The sequence below is a fragment of the Rhipicephalus microplus genome, chromosome 1, assembly GCF_043290135.1.
Source record: "Rhipicephalus microplus isolate Deutch F79 chromosome 1, USDA_Rmic, whole genome shotgun sequence".
Classification (NCBI taxonomy): Eukaryota; Metazoa; Arthropoda; class Arachnida; order Ixodida; family Ixodidae; genus Rhipicephalus; species Rhipicephalus microplus.
This window is the reverse complement of record NC_134700.1, coordinates 286,450,148-286,466,968: the sequence shown is the minus strand read 5'-3', so window position 1 is coordinate 286,466,968 and position 16,821 is coordinate 286,450,148. Positions and strand designations below refer to the sequence as shown.

General features: G+C 46.9%; 1 protein-coding gene across 1 annotated transcript in view; it reads right to left on the bottom strand.

Moving 5' to 3' along the window:
* LOC119188311 (solute carrier family 12 member 1-like) overlaps positions 1 to 16,192 on the bottom strand; it is a 73,286-nt gene extending 57,094 nt beyond the window's left edge. The window contains exon 1 of the mRNA XM_037436285.2: positions 15,704 to 16,192. Within this exon, the coding sequence (XP_037292182.2) occupies positions 15,704 to 16,051 (348 nt within the window). The 5' untranslated portion in view covers positions 16,052 to 16,192. The remainder of the gene's footprint in view (positions 1 to 15,703) is intronic.
* Between the last annotated feature and the right edge of the window lie 629 nt (positions 16,193 to 16,821).

The window sequence follows — 16,821 nt, the reverse complement described above, 5'->3', positions numbered from 1 at the left end:
TTCTCTACATCTCTGTTCATATAATGACGTCATGACTATCTGTAGGTACAAAGACAACGGCTTAAGAAACGAAACGTGCGCGCATCAGTATATGACCTTCTGGTTCGCAAAAAGATACTTCACAGTCTCATTTTATTAGTTCGATACAAGTTAATGCAATGCTTAATTATCCGACCCTAAATAACTGGTAAAGTCACTGCTTCCTGCTACTTCCCACAACGAGTCGACAATAATCGTATGCTTCTTGCGAATAAACTGTCTATAATCCCGATCTTTCACAATACACCGAGCTTTATGGTCGAAAACTAGTGGTCAGACAAAAATATGAACGCTCAATTTATTATCGTGGTATTTTTATCACAAGCTCTGACTTATAAACCTAGGTCGCTAGCATTCACGGGTCCGTCGGTCAATTAAGGCTACCTCAGAGAAAAATTGTTTCTTCTGCCTCACTTCCACACTAGTCACGATTAGCACATGTCTCACGGTAACAACTTCCGAAAGGCTGCTAGTGTACAGGATGGCTCCGGACTTCAAAACACTTAATGCACTCTCGTCTTGACCGTCTGGGCTCATTGAGGCACGTTGCGTCGTGGAACTCGCGCCGAAGAAACTGAAGCCGGCTGCGTGGAATAAAAAAAAACGCACCTGCGGCACTCACTTTCAGAGACTTTGCCGAAGGTTATCCTCCCTGAAGGAAGCTCGGCTGGCTCAGCCGTCTAGTAAGAGGCCGAAAGCGACAATAGGAAGACCGAGGCCAGGCCGTCACGTGCGTCCGGCTAGAGCATCCTTCACGCCAGTCACTTCGATCGGCGGCCGACAGGTGCATTAGGCTGGATTGATTGATTGATTGATTGATTTGTGGGGTTGAATGTCCCAAAACCACCATATGATTATGAGAGACGCCGTAGTGGAGGGCTCCGGAAATTTTGACCACCTGGGGTTCTTTAACGTGCACCCAAATCTGAGCACACGGGCCTACGACATTTCCGCCTCCATCGGAAATGCAGCCGCCGCAGCCGGCATTCGAACCCGCGACCTGCGGGCCAGCAGCCGAGTACCTTAGCCACTAGACCACCACGGCGGGGCTGCATTGGGCTGGAGTACGCTAACGCGGAACAGGAGTAGACTATAGCTTCCTAGTTTTGAGTGCGGGCTGTAAGCTAGAGCGGACGACTTAGAGCGAATGTGATAGATAACAGCGTAATTTCCAGGCGTAAGTGACCGAAGAATTATGTAAGAGGTGTGATCTATCGCGGGTGTCAATTGTTCTGAATGCAGAGCGCGAAGGGCCATAAGGTGTTATACACCTATTATACAGCCATACATTAAAAACAACAACAAAGATCTACACCGTTTCATTTACTGCCACCTGATGTTCTGAAAGTCAATGATGGAAGTGTGGCAGCTTGGGCTAATTGGTATGGCATGACGATAGTTAGAGCGCGAGAACAAAACGACGACACAGAGACAAGAAGGACACGAAGGACACGAGCGCTCGTGTCCTTCGTGTCCTTGTCTCTGTGTCGTCGTTTTGTTCTCGCGCTATAACTATCGTCAATAATGGAGGTTTAAATGTGGTGACAAACAAGTAGCGGGGATATAATAGTTTACTCGCAGAGCAGCCGCATACTTCTTTTATTTAACTTGATTCTATATCGTAACCTTCCTCTTAACTTCGCTTTCTTTTTTTTTTCACCTGTTTGAGCAATGCTTAGACGCACTATACCTTATCGTGGAAGAATAGAAGATATGAAAGCTGCTGCAGTGGTTCCAACCTCACAAAAAAAAACAAAAAACGAGGAGATTCAGTGCGGAAAGCATGATAAAATATGCCATGACCTGTTTACAGCGTACACGTGAGCATGAAATTAAGTTTGACTAACAGCGAGTTAATCATACTGTGTGAAATAGCGCCAGGTGTTGCACGTCACTAACATTATTGCTCGCGAAACATACACACGCGCAGCACAGCTCAGTGCATACATCTTTCACATAGTAAAGCACATGTAATGCCACAAATCGCTTGCTGCCTTTTCAAGGCACATGTGCACAAATAATACATATTTAACTTCCTCTTTTCGATCCAAACTAGGGATAGGTAACCCATCGTATACCTTTAAATACATAGAAGCGCACACAGCGTACCGCACACAGTACCGCACACACATGACACGTTCATGGGACTATCCAAGCGTATACGACGCTGTCCGATCCGTCCACGATGGCGTGAACACAGAGTTAATCACAAAGTGAGAAATAGTGCCAGGCGCAAGAAGTAGCATGTCCTAGTTTAACAACGAGTCTCGCTCAAGCGATGTAGGGACAGGTGCTCAGTGCATCCCAGTTGTAAAGTACTCGCTATAATCTAAATAATTTGCCGTTTCTCGGAACGCATTCGCATGCACAGAGCATTTTATTTATGTTCATACTGGTTGTTTCACACAATTAAAACGAAATATTTGAGAAGTGAAATACCGTCACTGAATGAAACCGGTGACATACAGTTCGTCGCTGTGAGGCGCCCGTTACAGAGTTAATTTTTTTTAAAGTATGGTGCTTAATTAACCAAGATCAGTTATGAAAAAAAATTAGCGGTCACTTCAGGATCATTTTTTAACGTTGTAGGGAAAATTTCGAAATTACAGATCCAGTCTTGTGACAACGTAGATGCCGCATGCTTTTTTTCAGCGTTTAAAAGACAGCTTGCAAGAAAAAAAAATGAAGCCAGACCACGTGACTGACTGCGTTATGGCGCTGCTGTATACTGAGCGGAAGCGCGTGTTTATGCTCCCTGTTTTTGTATTGTTGTGCATTTGTATTCCTGCGTGATCTGCGATTTCGACATGGAAACCTCTCCTGCATTTACGCTATAAAAAGTGGAATGATTTGCTCTAAAATAAAGTTGAAAAGCGAAGGTCCGCAAAATAGAAAAGTACAGATCGCAGCCAACTTGAGAACGCCCATCGTCATGTGTGTATATATATATATATATATATATATATATATATATATATATATATATATATATATATATATATATATATATATATATATAACAAAGATGCCAACAGCGGCAAAACATCCGGATAAAATTCCAGCTGTACAGAGACGCGAGGCTAGCGTTTTGGTTCCCGCACAGGAGTCTCGTTTATAGTGAACAAATGCAGTCTTCTTGATCGCAGCGCAAGCTAAGGCCAGGAACAACTTAAAAGGCACAGTCGACACAAGACAGCGCTCGTTGGTTGGTTGTGACGGTGCAGCAAGTTGGGTTACCCTGGCCCTGTCAAACTGCTTGCAAAAACCAAACAATATTTTCAATGTCATTGATGTCACCGCAAAAGGCATGAAGTGAGAAAGTGCTGCGCCGCCCAGTCTTGAATGACCAAACCGAGGTGTGTGTGTGGAGTCGGTTTAAAGTACGCGGATTTCACGCTGTTGCGTCAACACTTCTTTTCTGCTGTATCTGCTCTTAGCCTGCGCTGCTATCAAAAAAGTGTAATACCAACAAGCCCCCATTTTCATCCTCATGAGCAAGGCAAAGTTAAGCTATATGTATACACGGCGAGGTTTACAATACCCGCAGTTGCTGCTATCGCAGACACGGTGCCTCCGACGGTGCGATGCTTAAGCCTGCGACATTTTTGTTGCAAGAACAAAGAAATACCTCAGCAATGCACAGAGACCATTGCACTCCGTTACAACGAGTGTACAGAAAAAGTGTAACAATTTAGAGTACTATAGTTACTCTACTATGGGAGAGCAAAAAGCCATACGAACTATAGCTGCGCAAGTATTTGCGCAAAAAGAGCATCGCGTACGCTTCACACCTGTTTAAAACGAGTCCACTGAGCGGCGCGAACCGGAATTGCCAACGAACTACTTTTTTTTTTTTCAATTTTCAGTAAGAAGTGTAGCGGTATCAGTGTCCAGGCACTCCTTACTGGCGTCCGCTCGGCTGTAAACAGAGCCGCTTCAGCGTTTCGAACAGCTATAGGCAGTCGATTCTCACAGACTTCGAAAAAGTTTCGGAAGCTACATGCTGGACTTGTTTCGTGCAGGAAAGAAAAAAAAAAAGATAGTGACGGGCGCGAGCAATGACGCAATACGTGGTGGAATCACGAAGAGAATGACGTCGCGCGGAACCACCGTCGTTTCCCGGGGACGGTTGACGACCGCGCGAACGACGGCAGCTTAGTGCACGGTTCAGTGCTTTCACGACGCTTAAATAAACAAGTAAAGAAACTACCACGTGTGAAGGAAACTATACAGACGAGAAGGAAAAAAAGGGGGAGGGGCGTGGAGGAGAGAAGTGAGCATGCATCCCGGCGACGTCCATTTGTTAGTTCTTGTTTTGTTTTGTTTTGTTTTTTTGAACTAGTATTCTTGCATTGAACTCTATTTGCTCCGTAGATCACGCGCACGAAGCATGAGCCATGGGTTAAAGAGCGGAAGCGTGTTACTGGCAGTACAGTGGCGACGTTATGACTTGTTCAGAGTTCGGTCGATTATCGAATCACTAGCCTGCTGGCGCTCAGGTTTCCTAACGTTCAATAGGGTGATCTACTGGCTGACTGCATTGGGATTTTAACAACAACGGCGTGAAATAAGTGTTCTGTAGAAAGTTTACTGCTGGTTTACTACTGTAGATGTTACTACAAGACACGTTGGTAAGAATGCACGCTGTACTTGCGTACATGGGTGCCTCAGTGCAGGCTAAACATGTCTGCTGACCTTCAAGAAGTATTATGAGCCTAGAACGAGCCTTAAATTGCTCGAGGTGCAGTTCAAATTGAGTACATCCACAACGAGTGTTCGTGAAAAAAAAAATGTTTACATCCTCATTAGATTGAAACACGGAGGGAGAGAGAGAGAGAGAGAGAGAGAGAGAGAGAGAGAGAGAGAGAGAGAGAGAGAGAGAAGTGAACATTTTTGAAACAGTGCCCCGAGCAATGCCCGGTGTCACCCTTAGGTGGGAGGGCTCCTTAGTCCAGGAACCCTCTGGCTTCTACTGCCCTCTCAACCCTGGCGACGAGTGGGAAACAGATTTTTACTTTTGAAACTCCGAATCACAAAAGCCGAGAACGAGATAATTAGAAATTGAGTGTTCATTTTGACATTATCCTTACACGTTTTTTTTAATAGTTTGGACAAGTGCGAGAACTTACGCGAGTGGAAGAGGTTAGACTCGTTCAGGCTCCAATCAAACAAAACGAAAGCGTTGTGAATATCTGCAGGGCTACTTATAGCTGGTATTTTCCAAAGCATTGAAGCAGAAACTTGGTCGCGGGCTTAGTAATGGCTCTGCATCACTGATGTCAGATACCACTAATGAAGCGACCTCGTTTCATAATAGCGCGGCGCATTATTGGGCACCTGACGTCGGTAGTCGGGGCGTGACCACGAGAACGGATGTGCTTATAGCCATAGATGTAAAGCCTCGACGGTGATATTGTGACTGTGAGTAGTGTGACTCCGTGCGCGTATGCTTTTTCCACCATCTTTCCCTCTTACCTTTAGTTTTCAAACTCTAATATTAAAGGAGAAGCTTTTTTTTTTGATAGAGCCTTTCATGTTTGGCATTCATGGTAACATTTGTGGGCATGATAAACGGCTATGCACTGCATACTTTAGATAAATTCCACCACTCAACACTGGGCTACCAAAAACGAATGGGGGGACAGTTAGCCTAAGAAATGGGTATGTACCACTGAAATCTGTACGGTCTATCAAAAAAATATCATGATCATAAACGCGCAAGTGCCACTCTCAGTGGTCAGGTACTTCGAATTATTCCCACATCAACACTCATAATAAGTGAGATTTCGAAGGCGTGCCATAACTGAAGACTCTGGTAAAACGTTAATCATTTATCTAAACAAATATCGAAACCTGTTGTTTCCTTGGCGTAGGAAGTTCTGGTCAACACGCAAAGATATATATTTTTTTTTTTTGCGGAATTCCGCTGTAGAGTTCCCGAACTAAATTACTATATCCATAGAGCTGGTCTGGCTCCTTCGCCAGTTCGCTCATTCTGTAACAAGGGTGAAACGATCGAGCATTATTTCTTTATTGATTGATTGATTTGTGAGGTTTAACGTCCCAAAACCACCACTTGATTATGAGAGACGCCGTAGTGGAGGGCTCCGGAAATTTTGACCACCTGGGGTTCTTTAACGTGCACCCAGATCTGAGTACACGGGCCTACAACTTTTCAGCCTCCATCGGAAATGCAGCCGCCGCAGCCGGGAATTGAACCCGCAACCTGCGGGCATTATTTCTTTATCGTGTACTCGCTTCTAGTCACTGAGGAAAAGCATTCTTAAAGTGGCTTTCAATCGAATTAGATTGAATTTCATCATTTCTAATATTCCCTCCTTGGGAGCTTCGTCATTAGGTCATTGTCACGGGAATATCTGTCACCGGGATGTCTTTAGAACCTTACCCAAGTTTGGCACGTTGCTATTTTCCTTCTCTGCCTTCTTTTTCCCTGCCTCGCTCTCCCTCTGAGGCATGGTTGAGACCTACGTTTGTGAGGCAGTCATGAAACAATAAGTGCAGGGCTTTTACGTCCATCTACCACGATATAATTTGAAGCAGACTGTAGTGGGCAACCTCGGAATAATTTTGACTAACCGAGGATCGTTAACGTGCACCTAAATGGCTCCATGTGTTCCCTCACCCTCCGCCGCCATTGCAATGCAACCGCCCTTGACGGGATCAAGCCCGTGTACTCGAGTTTAGCATCGTAACGCCTTAATCACTCAGTTGACATGGCAACTTGAGTGCGCGCGCCTTGCGGGAGACAGAGAAACAAGAGGTAGATGAAGCCAGGTAGGTTGATCGCAGTTTTTACGGTTAGCTATACAGTACAGAAGGAAGGAGAAAAGGTGCGAAAACCGGTGCTAGAAAAAAAAAGAGATTGATTGACTTGATTGATTGATATGTGGGGTTTAACGTTCCAAAACCACCATATGATTATGAGAGACGCCGTAGTGGAGGGCTCCGGAAATTTCGACCACCAGGGGTTTTTTAAAGTGCACCCAAATCTGAGCACACGGGCCTACAACATTTCCGCCTCCATCGGAAATGCAGCCGCCGCAGCCGGGATTCGATCCCACGACCTGCGGATCAGCAGCCGAGTACCTTAGCCACTAGACCACCGCGGCGGGGTGAAAAAAGAGAGAAAGAAAAAGATAACCATTACTTAACCATTACTGATACTAATGTTGCTGTTAGTACTCGTCGTAAATCATCGAGGCTAAGCCGAGATGCGCTTCCTCAGACTTTGAAAGGAAAGTATACCCGTGGAAAACGAGTGTTCATGGCTTTTCGTCTACCAGTGAATAACATCCGAAGCAGAAAAGAAAGGTTTAAAAAAAATAAGAAAAGTCAAGGAGCGATTTCCTTGCGCGACTATATATTCATATCTCCGCATGACATTCTTCACGCGCGAGTTAACCGCACAAAATTAGAAATAAAGGGTGCAGTAATGTGCTGGTAAAAAAAGGAAAGTGGGTGGCGGGCAGCGCGAGCTTAGAAACGCTCGGCCAGAGAAATAGAAAGCGCATAACTGAACGAAAGGTATAACTCAACTAGTACAAACATGCACAATAAACGTAAACAGCGCATGATTCTGCATGGAGGCCTTCGCTGTAGCTGCTGTCGACACATGGTTTTTCGCCATCGATCCAGGCATTTTTCGGCTTCCCAGCGAGTCTCTGCAAAACAATAGCGCTGCGCTAACGGGCGGCCCCGGTATGCGAGCGACGCGAGAATCCAGCAGCACGAAACGACGAGGGATGAAAGTAGGAAAAAAAAAGAAAAGACGCAGCATTTACAGAGCGCGGCAAAGAGCACCCACGCAACGGGCCATCACTTATACACGCATTGAGTTTCGACCCAACGAGCAGGGCTGTGTCAAACGTGTTCGAATGTTAATTATCAGAAGCGCCAATTAAGTAACAACAACACTGTAAAAAACCTTTGGAATACAAAGATGAAGCATTGTTCCCCCCTTTCGACAGAAAAAACAAGCATAATGGATTAACTAATAAGTTAGTTGGTACATGATTACAATATGATCAGCGCTAAACTCAGCTTTGTCGTCTGGTCCTGGTCTTCACCACGACACGGTGATACAGAAACAAAATAACTATGTAGTCGGACTTGTTTAAACTTTTAGTTTTAGTGACTAGCAGCTGTGAGTCAGAAACTCAGAACAACCAAACGCCAATATCCGACGCCAAGCGAACGTCCCTGATATGGCATATTTGTCATTCAGAAGTATGGCCCTCGGAACACTTGCCAGTATTTAGCACCTTCGGTTCGGTGTAGTTATCAAGCAGAACCGCGACCATTTTGCGTTTTCTAGGAAACCACAGTGATAGCCCACATTCTGTAATTCCAAGAACAGTCCCGGTCGCGCTGCGTAATATGCTGTATGCTTCTCCTCTGCAGCGAGAACTGTGTGTAGTACGCGCGGATTCAAATGCAACGTGTATAAGAACTCGTGAGAATAACGACCGTTACGAGTAACTGCTGGTGAAAAACCTTGTCATGTCACTGCAAATATGGCGACTAAAGGTAACATTAGCTCAGATGCAAGCGAGTCGAAATGTCGTCATTGAGGTACAAGCTATAGACGCTGTAAACCAAAGTGTGTGCATTAATTAGTCGTAAATTTTACCGTTTCAATCTGTGAGTATACTGTATCATATGAGACTTGATTGTCACGGATTCATGAGGAGTTAAGCTAATCTCATTACGTAATGTTACCGAGCGTATGACATTTATATTCGGATAATGCATCAACATTCTAATGAAGTAGCTATCGTACGCTCCACGACTAGGGGTGAAAAAAAAATTGGCCCCGTATCTGCATGTTATACTGCAAATGTCAAAAAAGACTTGCGTCTGGAGAGAGTGAACAAGGCATTTATTCGATGTTCTGCGCAAGAAAATCGGCGAATGGTATTCTGGAGGCGCTGCGTCAGAGTGCCTCGAGCGTGCAGCGGAGGCGAACGAGCGCATCAAGTCACGTCAAACGTGAAGCATGAACGCTATCTGGCAGTTATCTTAGAAAACAAAGCACCCGCACCATGCGCGCCCGTCTCGGAGGTGATAAGGCGTAGAACGCAAGGCGAAGGGTAGGTGCCACCACCTTAGCAAAGCGTTGGAAACACTTGCCTTCTCGTGCAAGCGTTGCATTGTCAGCGCAACGTGATAAACGCTACGGTCCGTAAAATTCCTTCTGTATGCCTTTTATAGTAAAAGACACATACAGAATATCGGCGTGTTTTATGTGCCTCAGGTATGCGCAATAATTGCTTTTTAATTGACAATCACACAAGTATGAATGCTGAACCTTGAGCAATTTTAGTGGGCGCTGCGGATGGGGTCGGCCGTTAGGAGTATCGTTTGGCCACTTTGGTGCCGTTTAAAATACCGCTAAGGGCAGACAAACAGGCAAATGTATGTACAGACAGACAGACAGACAAACAGACAGACAAACAGACAGACAGACAGACAGACAGACCAAAATTTTTGCGTCTAAGCCCCCCCCCCCCCCCCCCCAAGAAAGACTATCGTCTTTAAAATGCATCACCACCCACACTTTCATGTGGTTCCCCGCTCACAAGGGATCCATCAGGTGAGGCCCCACGAACCTGAACGAGCTGGCCCACCCCAAGACGCGAGGTCTCGCTTTTCGCGAGCATGGAAAACTCCTCGCCAGCCAGCTGTTGTGGAAATGATTGATATGTGGGGTTTAACGTCCCAAAACCACCATATGATTATGAGAGACGCCGTAGTGGAGGGCTCCGGGAACTAGCTGTTGTGGAAAATAGAGATCATTCAACCAGTTACAACAAAATTACACAGCACTTTTATCTCGGCAGGAGAACCTTTCCCCTTCCAAAATAAGAAGTTAAACCAAGCGCAGGAATTGACCCAGACATTGCAGACAGGTTCGTATCCCAGCCCAGCCTCACGACATAAAATTGATCCCGACGTGCATCCCAATCGCTCCTACAGGCACTGTAACGCTATCCTTGACGAGATGGTCTGGCGCCGACCCTCGTTACGGTGCAGGACCAATTCATTCAAGACAAGCGGCTATCCGCTATCAAGATCCGCGATGTCTGTGAAGTGTAGGCTGTCCAAAGGGCTCACGACGCGGTGTTCGTGCTTGGCCTGACTGTCCCAACGTGGGAGCGGCCCACTGCGCGTTGAGTCGTGCACCTCAGAACTAACAATAAAGTTTTGCATCTATCCGTCCATAGGAATCGGTTACAACACGAAAGTGAGACGTGTCATCGGTGAAGTAGATTGAGCTCCATCTGAAGTTAAGAAATGCAAGCGCGTACATTTGCCCGGTGTCTATTGCAGGAAAGGGCAGCAGGTCAAATGCACGCTTTGGGAAAGTATACAAGAGCAAAGGTCTTTTTTTCTCATCTGCACGCTTCCCTCATCATGCATGGAAATACTTCCTGTATCAGAATGTTATGTAAACGGTGTCGACGACCATTACTAACCGAACTGATCACTTAGCCCCATATGGCCTCCTTGCCATACAAGGCACAGATAATCGCTGTTGTACGCACTATTGCTCTGAAAGCTCATTTCTTAGCAACATTGGGCATTTTAAGAACAATAGTTTTTTTTGTCTGTCTGTCACGCAATTCAGCCACCTGGCCAAAGTTTAAGCACTTGCTGAACGCTCAGCCGTCCTCACCTGGTAACTGCGTTCATACTACTGAACATGGTCGACCGAAAAGCAAGTATTGCGCATATTTGGGGCTCAACGTTAATACTTAAGTATCAGATGGTGTGTTCCTTTACTAGAAAACAGACATTTAATTCTAATGACCCTAGTGTTTCTTCGTTGAGTTCAAAATTCGAAGCAATGCCCAAGAGAAGCCCGACAGAAGACTAGCATTTTTCGACGGTATTTGCAATGATGCACACGTTACGCGGCAAATTTTTTTTGTTGGGGTCTTTAGGGGCGAAGCTCATTGTGTGATTTCCTCCTCCGTTTGTATGTAATGTGTATGTAGCCACCTCTAGTTTATGAATTGTCCACTAGATGGCGTTAGAGGTTTTTGTAAATTTGAGGAATAAAGAGGATAGATGGCGCTGTTATAATAAAAAATTCACAGCATATCCACGGAGTGAATGGTGGTGAATGGGGTAAAGCGTCCGTTTGTCCATCCACTGCGTGCTCTAGTGTGTTAGCAGTGGATGGACGGACGGACGGACAGACAGACAGACACACTGACGCTTCACCCCACTCATCACCGTCCGATCCGTGAATATGCTGTGATTTTTTGTGAACATTCACACTGTAACGTTGAATGAGCGTAAACTACGCATGCACATGTGTTTAATAAAGATGTGCAAATGCATAAATCTACACGTGCAACTTCGTAGTAAAAGAGTATCCACCGCCACATCAGCATGCCGACGAGAGCCTTCCCAGCTAGCAAATGTAAGTTATGCCATATTTGGAATTGTCACCTTATTGAGGGCGTTAGCGTCTGCCTCCTGTACTCCTCGAACGCAAGGCACGCGAATTCTGTCAAATAGATTTTTTTTTAACTTTGAACGGTGTGTTGACATTGACCTTTCGGAATAAGCAGCAAAAGCAGCTTGTTTCACCGGCAGCAGCCGACAGGCGCATCCTTGCAGAGCACGAAGTGCATGCCAACCTTACGCAACGCAACAAGTTGACGTTCCCGCCAAAACGGCATTTAAACTTTACGTAAGAAGGAATTCGTCGCTGACAGCAGCTGACAAACCCCTGCTATAGACAAGCGTCACACGCTTCCTGCCGGAAAGAAGGCAGCGAGTGCTTGTCCTATACGTGCTAGAAAGGGCCATGTCTGAAGTCAGCGTCCGTGCATGCTCTGCGTTCGCGAACGCTGACATCACTTTCGTGTGATGCCAGTCACTTCGGGAAGTGACAATGCGACAGTTTCGAACATGGCGAAAAGAAGCGCAGCTTGTTCCGGAATCCGTATAGCTGCTCGGCAATAATGGACGTGAGCTTGTGCAATCACAGGACATTGTGAACGTTCCTCAAAAGAACGGTGTCTGTGACAACGGGTCAGCGCTCAAAACTGGGTTTGAAGCGCCCTTCCTTTGTGCTATGCTGTCACCGTCACTTGGGTGGTGATCGAAGAACGCAACACGTGCGCGCACGAACACAGTGACGTATGCTGGACATGGTCGCGCTTGACACACCTCCGCATTGTGACGCTAAGCGATAGCTTTCACGCTATAGCAAGGTGCACAGGTAAGACTTGCCTAGTTAGCTTACACTTGTGTTGTACTGAAGTTTTGTACTACGCAAAAACAATTATTCGCCATGATGTCGCGATAACATTGTGAAGACCTACAAGTAATAAGTATTCAGACTAGCCTTTAGAACTTGAAATTGTTGAATAACATTGTATCTATAGATTGTTCAAGATCAGACTGATAGATGCAACTAAATAATAAACACAGGCACACAAACGAGTATTGTACCATTTTCGTTGCAAACAGGCCCTACATGTTTGATTTGTAACAGTTATGAGGCTATTGAGTCGCGCTGGTTGGACTTCACCTGAGCAATCGGCGCTGAGCAATTGGCGCTGAAGTACGATTACTTTAGGCTCGAGAACAATAAGATCGGTCAAGTAGGACACTGAATATGCGCAGAAAGACCTTCGTGTGCTATAGCGTACACGCATGCGTTAATTTGTTTGGCTTTGCGTTTATGGCCGACCGTTATCATGGGAGAATTGCCTCTTATAGTTTGACTCCTGTGACATAACTGCAGTCTAGCGGCTTTTCTTTGGCTTTGCGTTACTCTTAATGGCGCATGTCCACGAGAAGAGATCGGAGACGAAATGAAAACGCCCAAGTATGCCACGCGTCAGATTATATAAACCTCTGTATGTATACTTGCCACCGACAACCGCGTTATCTTGACGCCTCTTCACGTTATCGTCATCGCGATGGCGCGCACTCGTTTTGTTACGCAACAACCAGCAACAATATCTCGAATGGCTACTTAGTTACCTCAAATGCGCAGCAGGCAATGTCCAGGCGGTGTGAATGCATTTTAAAGCAAGCCGGCATAACCCAGGCACAGAGGTGGATATCGCGTAAGAAGCTGATGTCACGGTTGCGTGTGACTGCAACACTAAATATGCAGAGCTGATGTCACGGTTGCGTGTAACTGCAACACTAAATATGCAGAGCTGATGTCACGGTTGCGTGTAACTGCAACACCGAATATATATATAAAAATAATATGTGATAGCATGTAATATGCAGAGGGACTAATGAACAAATCAAATTGCCGAGACCCGACGCCCCATCACTTTCGATAACGTCGATGTTTGTTCAACAGGTCACGCCGGCCCAGTCGGTAGATTAAAACGAAGGAATCACACGTGTGAGAAAGCCGCGCATCGGCGGTGCGCCCGAACTGAAAGGCGAGAACGGCTCGCCTCTGGAAGCACGTACCGACTCGACGCATTGTCATTCGAGTAACGCTAAGCGTTCGTGGCAAAGTACAACGAAAGCACGCGGACGGGAAACCCGTCGATGCTGTAAACAAAAATCACTTGCGAGGCCCGAAGACGTTGAAGCGAGTGAAAGATAAAGCGATGAGTAAAAACACCGGTGAACAGAAAGCTCGTGCAAATGCCGACACAAGTTGACGAAAGGTGGGCTTGTCTATAGAGCGCTCACATACAGAAAAACGTACAAGTGCAGAACACGCTGACGCGCATTGTGACTTCAGGACGCGTCAGGAGTCGTCCTGGTGTACCGTTGAAAGGAAATTTCCTATTTAGTTGCGTCGTTAATCACCTCCAGTTCTCGCGAGACACTGCCTTATCAGCATCGATTGTTCACAACAGAACATTAGCTTTCTTTTTTTCAGCCCTTTTGCATTAGGTTTGCTTTGTCGCGAGTCACTGGACGATGGAGTCATTTTTTCTCTTCAAAAGCATACGGTAACGGTGGTTGAACGAATGATGGAATTACCGTTTTGTTACGTCTTTCAAACTATGAGGGGGACTTGGAAATGCGAGCCGGTACGGCACAACCTGCGCACTTCAGAAGACATCCATCAGAGCACGCATCTTCAAGTGTTCCCTGTTTGAACACCCCCCCCCCCCTTTCCGCACACAATGCTTTGGTGCACAATCTACACGCCGACATTCTTCGACGGAGAGCGGAGCAATCGCTCACAGCTGGTTCATCGTCACTCCACTCCGAACGTCACATGTGCACGCTGGGTACACAATTTATCTCTAAGAAACTTCGCTAAGTAAACACTAAAACATACACGCGCATAGTATACGCGTATGCCATTTACGAGCACATCAAAGCTAGCCAGAATGAATCGGTCATATCCGATAACATTCGGCTCTTTACAAACATGACGCGCTAGTGATTCAGAGATGCCCCTAGAAACTGTCAGCTCGGCTAGGTACACACTCGAAGCCCGAACTTATCTCTGAGTGACGTGACTTGCTGAGCGACGTTGGTCGCAAGTTGCCTAATTCGAAGTCACTCCAGCTTCAGCTTAGCGCCGGCTGCGTGGCTATTCACGCCAGTATTCATTGCAGTCGTTAAACGTGCCAAAACCACGGTACGATCATGAGGGACGGTGGGCTCAGCAAATTTCGACCTCCCGGAGTTCTTTCACGTGCACCTAAATCAAAGTGCACTGGGCATTGTCGGTTCCATCAAAATGCGGCCGCCGCAGCCGGGATTCGATGTTCAGCAGTCGAGAACAATAACCGCTAGACCACCGCACCGGGTGTGGTTATTCGGGCCATTCTCGTCAACGCCCTTAGTGAAATCCGTGCCTATAAGTTAGCCGGAAGTTATCAAGACTTGGCAACACGCAACATTCACAAGGAAGCTCATAGAATCCGCTCGAAGTCTAACTTGGTTGTTTTGTTATATTTGTTAATGATGTACGGTAACAATACACGCAAGATAATGAACAAACCCCGACAGTCCCCGGCATCAGAACTTCCACTTTTGTGTTACCTGTTTTGAGGCGATTCGTTGTGGCCCATAAGGTTGCCAATAAACAAGAAACTCGCGCGGTATATCTTCTTTCCGGCAATCGAAGGCAAAATTTTTCCACTCAGACTCGGCTCATGTACTAAAGGTATTATTCTGTTCCCTTACAGACCCTGCTAGTGCTTCCGGCCGTCTTTGTAACACTAACAAAATACATGCTGGCGGGAATAAAAAAAGAACAACCAACCCCACGAAACAGCAAGGACAATCCCCCCATTTGTCTGTACAAAGTTTGAACGACTAGACAATAGCTAGCTTGGCTACCCAAGGTAACGCCGTAGACGTAAAAATATTAGACTGAGTTAGACACCTTTACCTCACCGAGGAAAGAGCGGCACCACGTGCACGGTTTTACATCACTGTGTATATATGTGCTATATGCGTTGCATATGAAGCACTAACAATAACGTGCGCTGCTAATTGGGTAAAAGTAGATTCAAGAGTCCGTTCTGTGCCGCGTTTCATCATTGCCTTTGATGCAGTTGCCATTTTGATAGTAGTGACACTTCTAAGACGAATCCCTACTGCTCCACTTTCGGTCGTTCTTGCCGTTTCACTCAGAACTTGCAGAACGCATTTGCCATACTTTTTTCAATCGAAGGTCACTTACCTGCGTGAGTCCCGCGATGGATCCGCGACCGCTGTAGTGGAGCTCGTCGAGCGTGGGCCGACTGACGTGTCCGTGCACCGACATGATGTTGCGGTAGTGGTCGACGCGCGGCAGCGCCTCGTGCGTGTAGTGAAGCAGGCTCTTGACGTTCACCGTGTCGTACACGGTGCCGTAGTTTGTGAGCTCGGTGGGTGAGGCCGACGCGCTGGTAACCAGGCACTGCGGCGGAGCACCTCCCATGGACGCGGCCGTGGGAGTCTCCGGCACGTCATCGTCGTCGTCAGGCGCCATCGCCTCGTTCACGTAGTCCACCTTAGCCACTTGGAAGCGCGACTTCTCCGTCGACATCGCGTCTGCAGAGTCCGGCGCGCACTGGCGAAACACCGAGCGCAAGTTGAAAGAGAAAGTTGAGTGGTATCGCTTCTTCTTTCGGCGAAACCGCCCGCCCGACTAGAAAGCGCGGCCTCTTCGTCGCGCTCGACGAACGACAGCGCCGTTTACGCGGCGGTTCGAACCCGCGGATTCGCGTCGGGCGCGACTTTATAAGCGCGCAGCAGAGGGAAGCGAAAGAGCAGCGCGAACGGCGCGAAATGCCCCGTCTCCCGCTACATCTCTCTCTCTCGCGCGCGCTTGGGCAACTCCCTCCCCCGCCGCTCTGGTCGGCTGCTCGCAGCGCCAGAAGCACGCCAACCGCGCATTGTCTCTCCCCTTCGTCGCCTGCCAATCTTTGCTCTCTCTGTCATCTTTCCATCTATCTGCCTCAGCGGCGAAGTCGTTGCCATTTTTTTTTTCCAGGCAGCGTTTAAAGATCCTGCCATCCAACACGTCACTGACGTGCGCCCTCGTAAAGTGCGAACGCTTGGTGAAACCGGCCCCGCCACGGTGGTCTAGTGGCTAAGGTACTCGGCTGCTGACCCGCAGGTCGCGGGTTCAAATCCCGGCTGTGGCGGCTGCATTTCCGATGGAGGCGGAAATGTTGTAGGCCCGTGTACTCAGATTTGGGTGCACGTTAAAGAACCCCAGGTGGTCAAAATTTCCGGAGCCCTCCACTACGGCGTCTCTCATAATCATACATGGTGGTTTTGGGACGTTAAACCCCACAAATCAATCAATCTTGG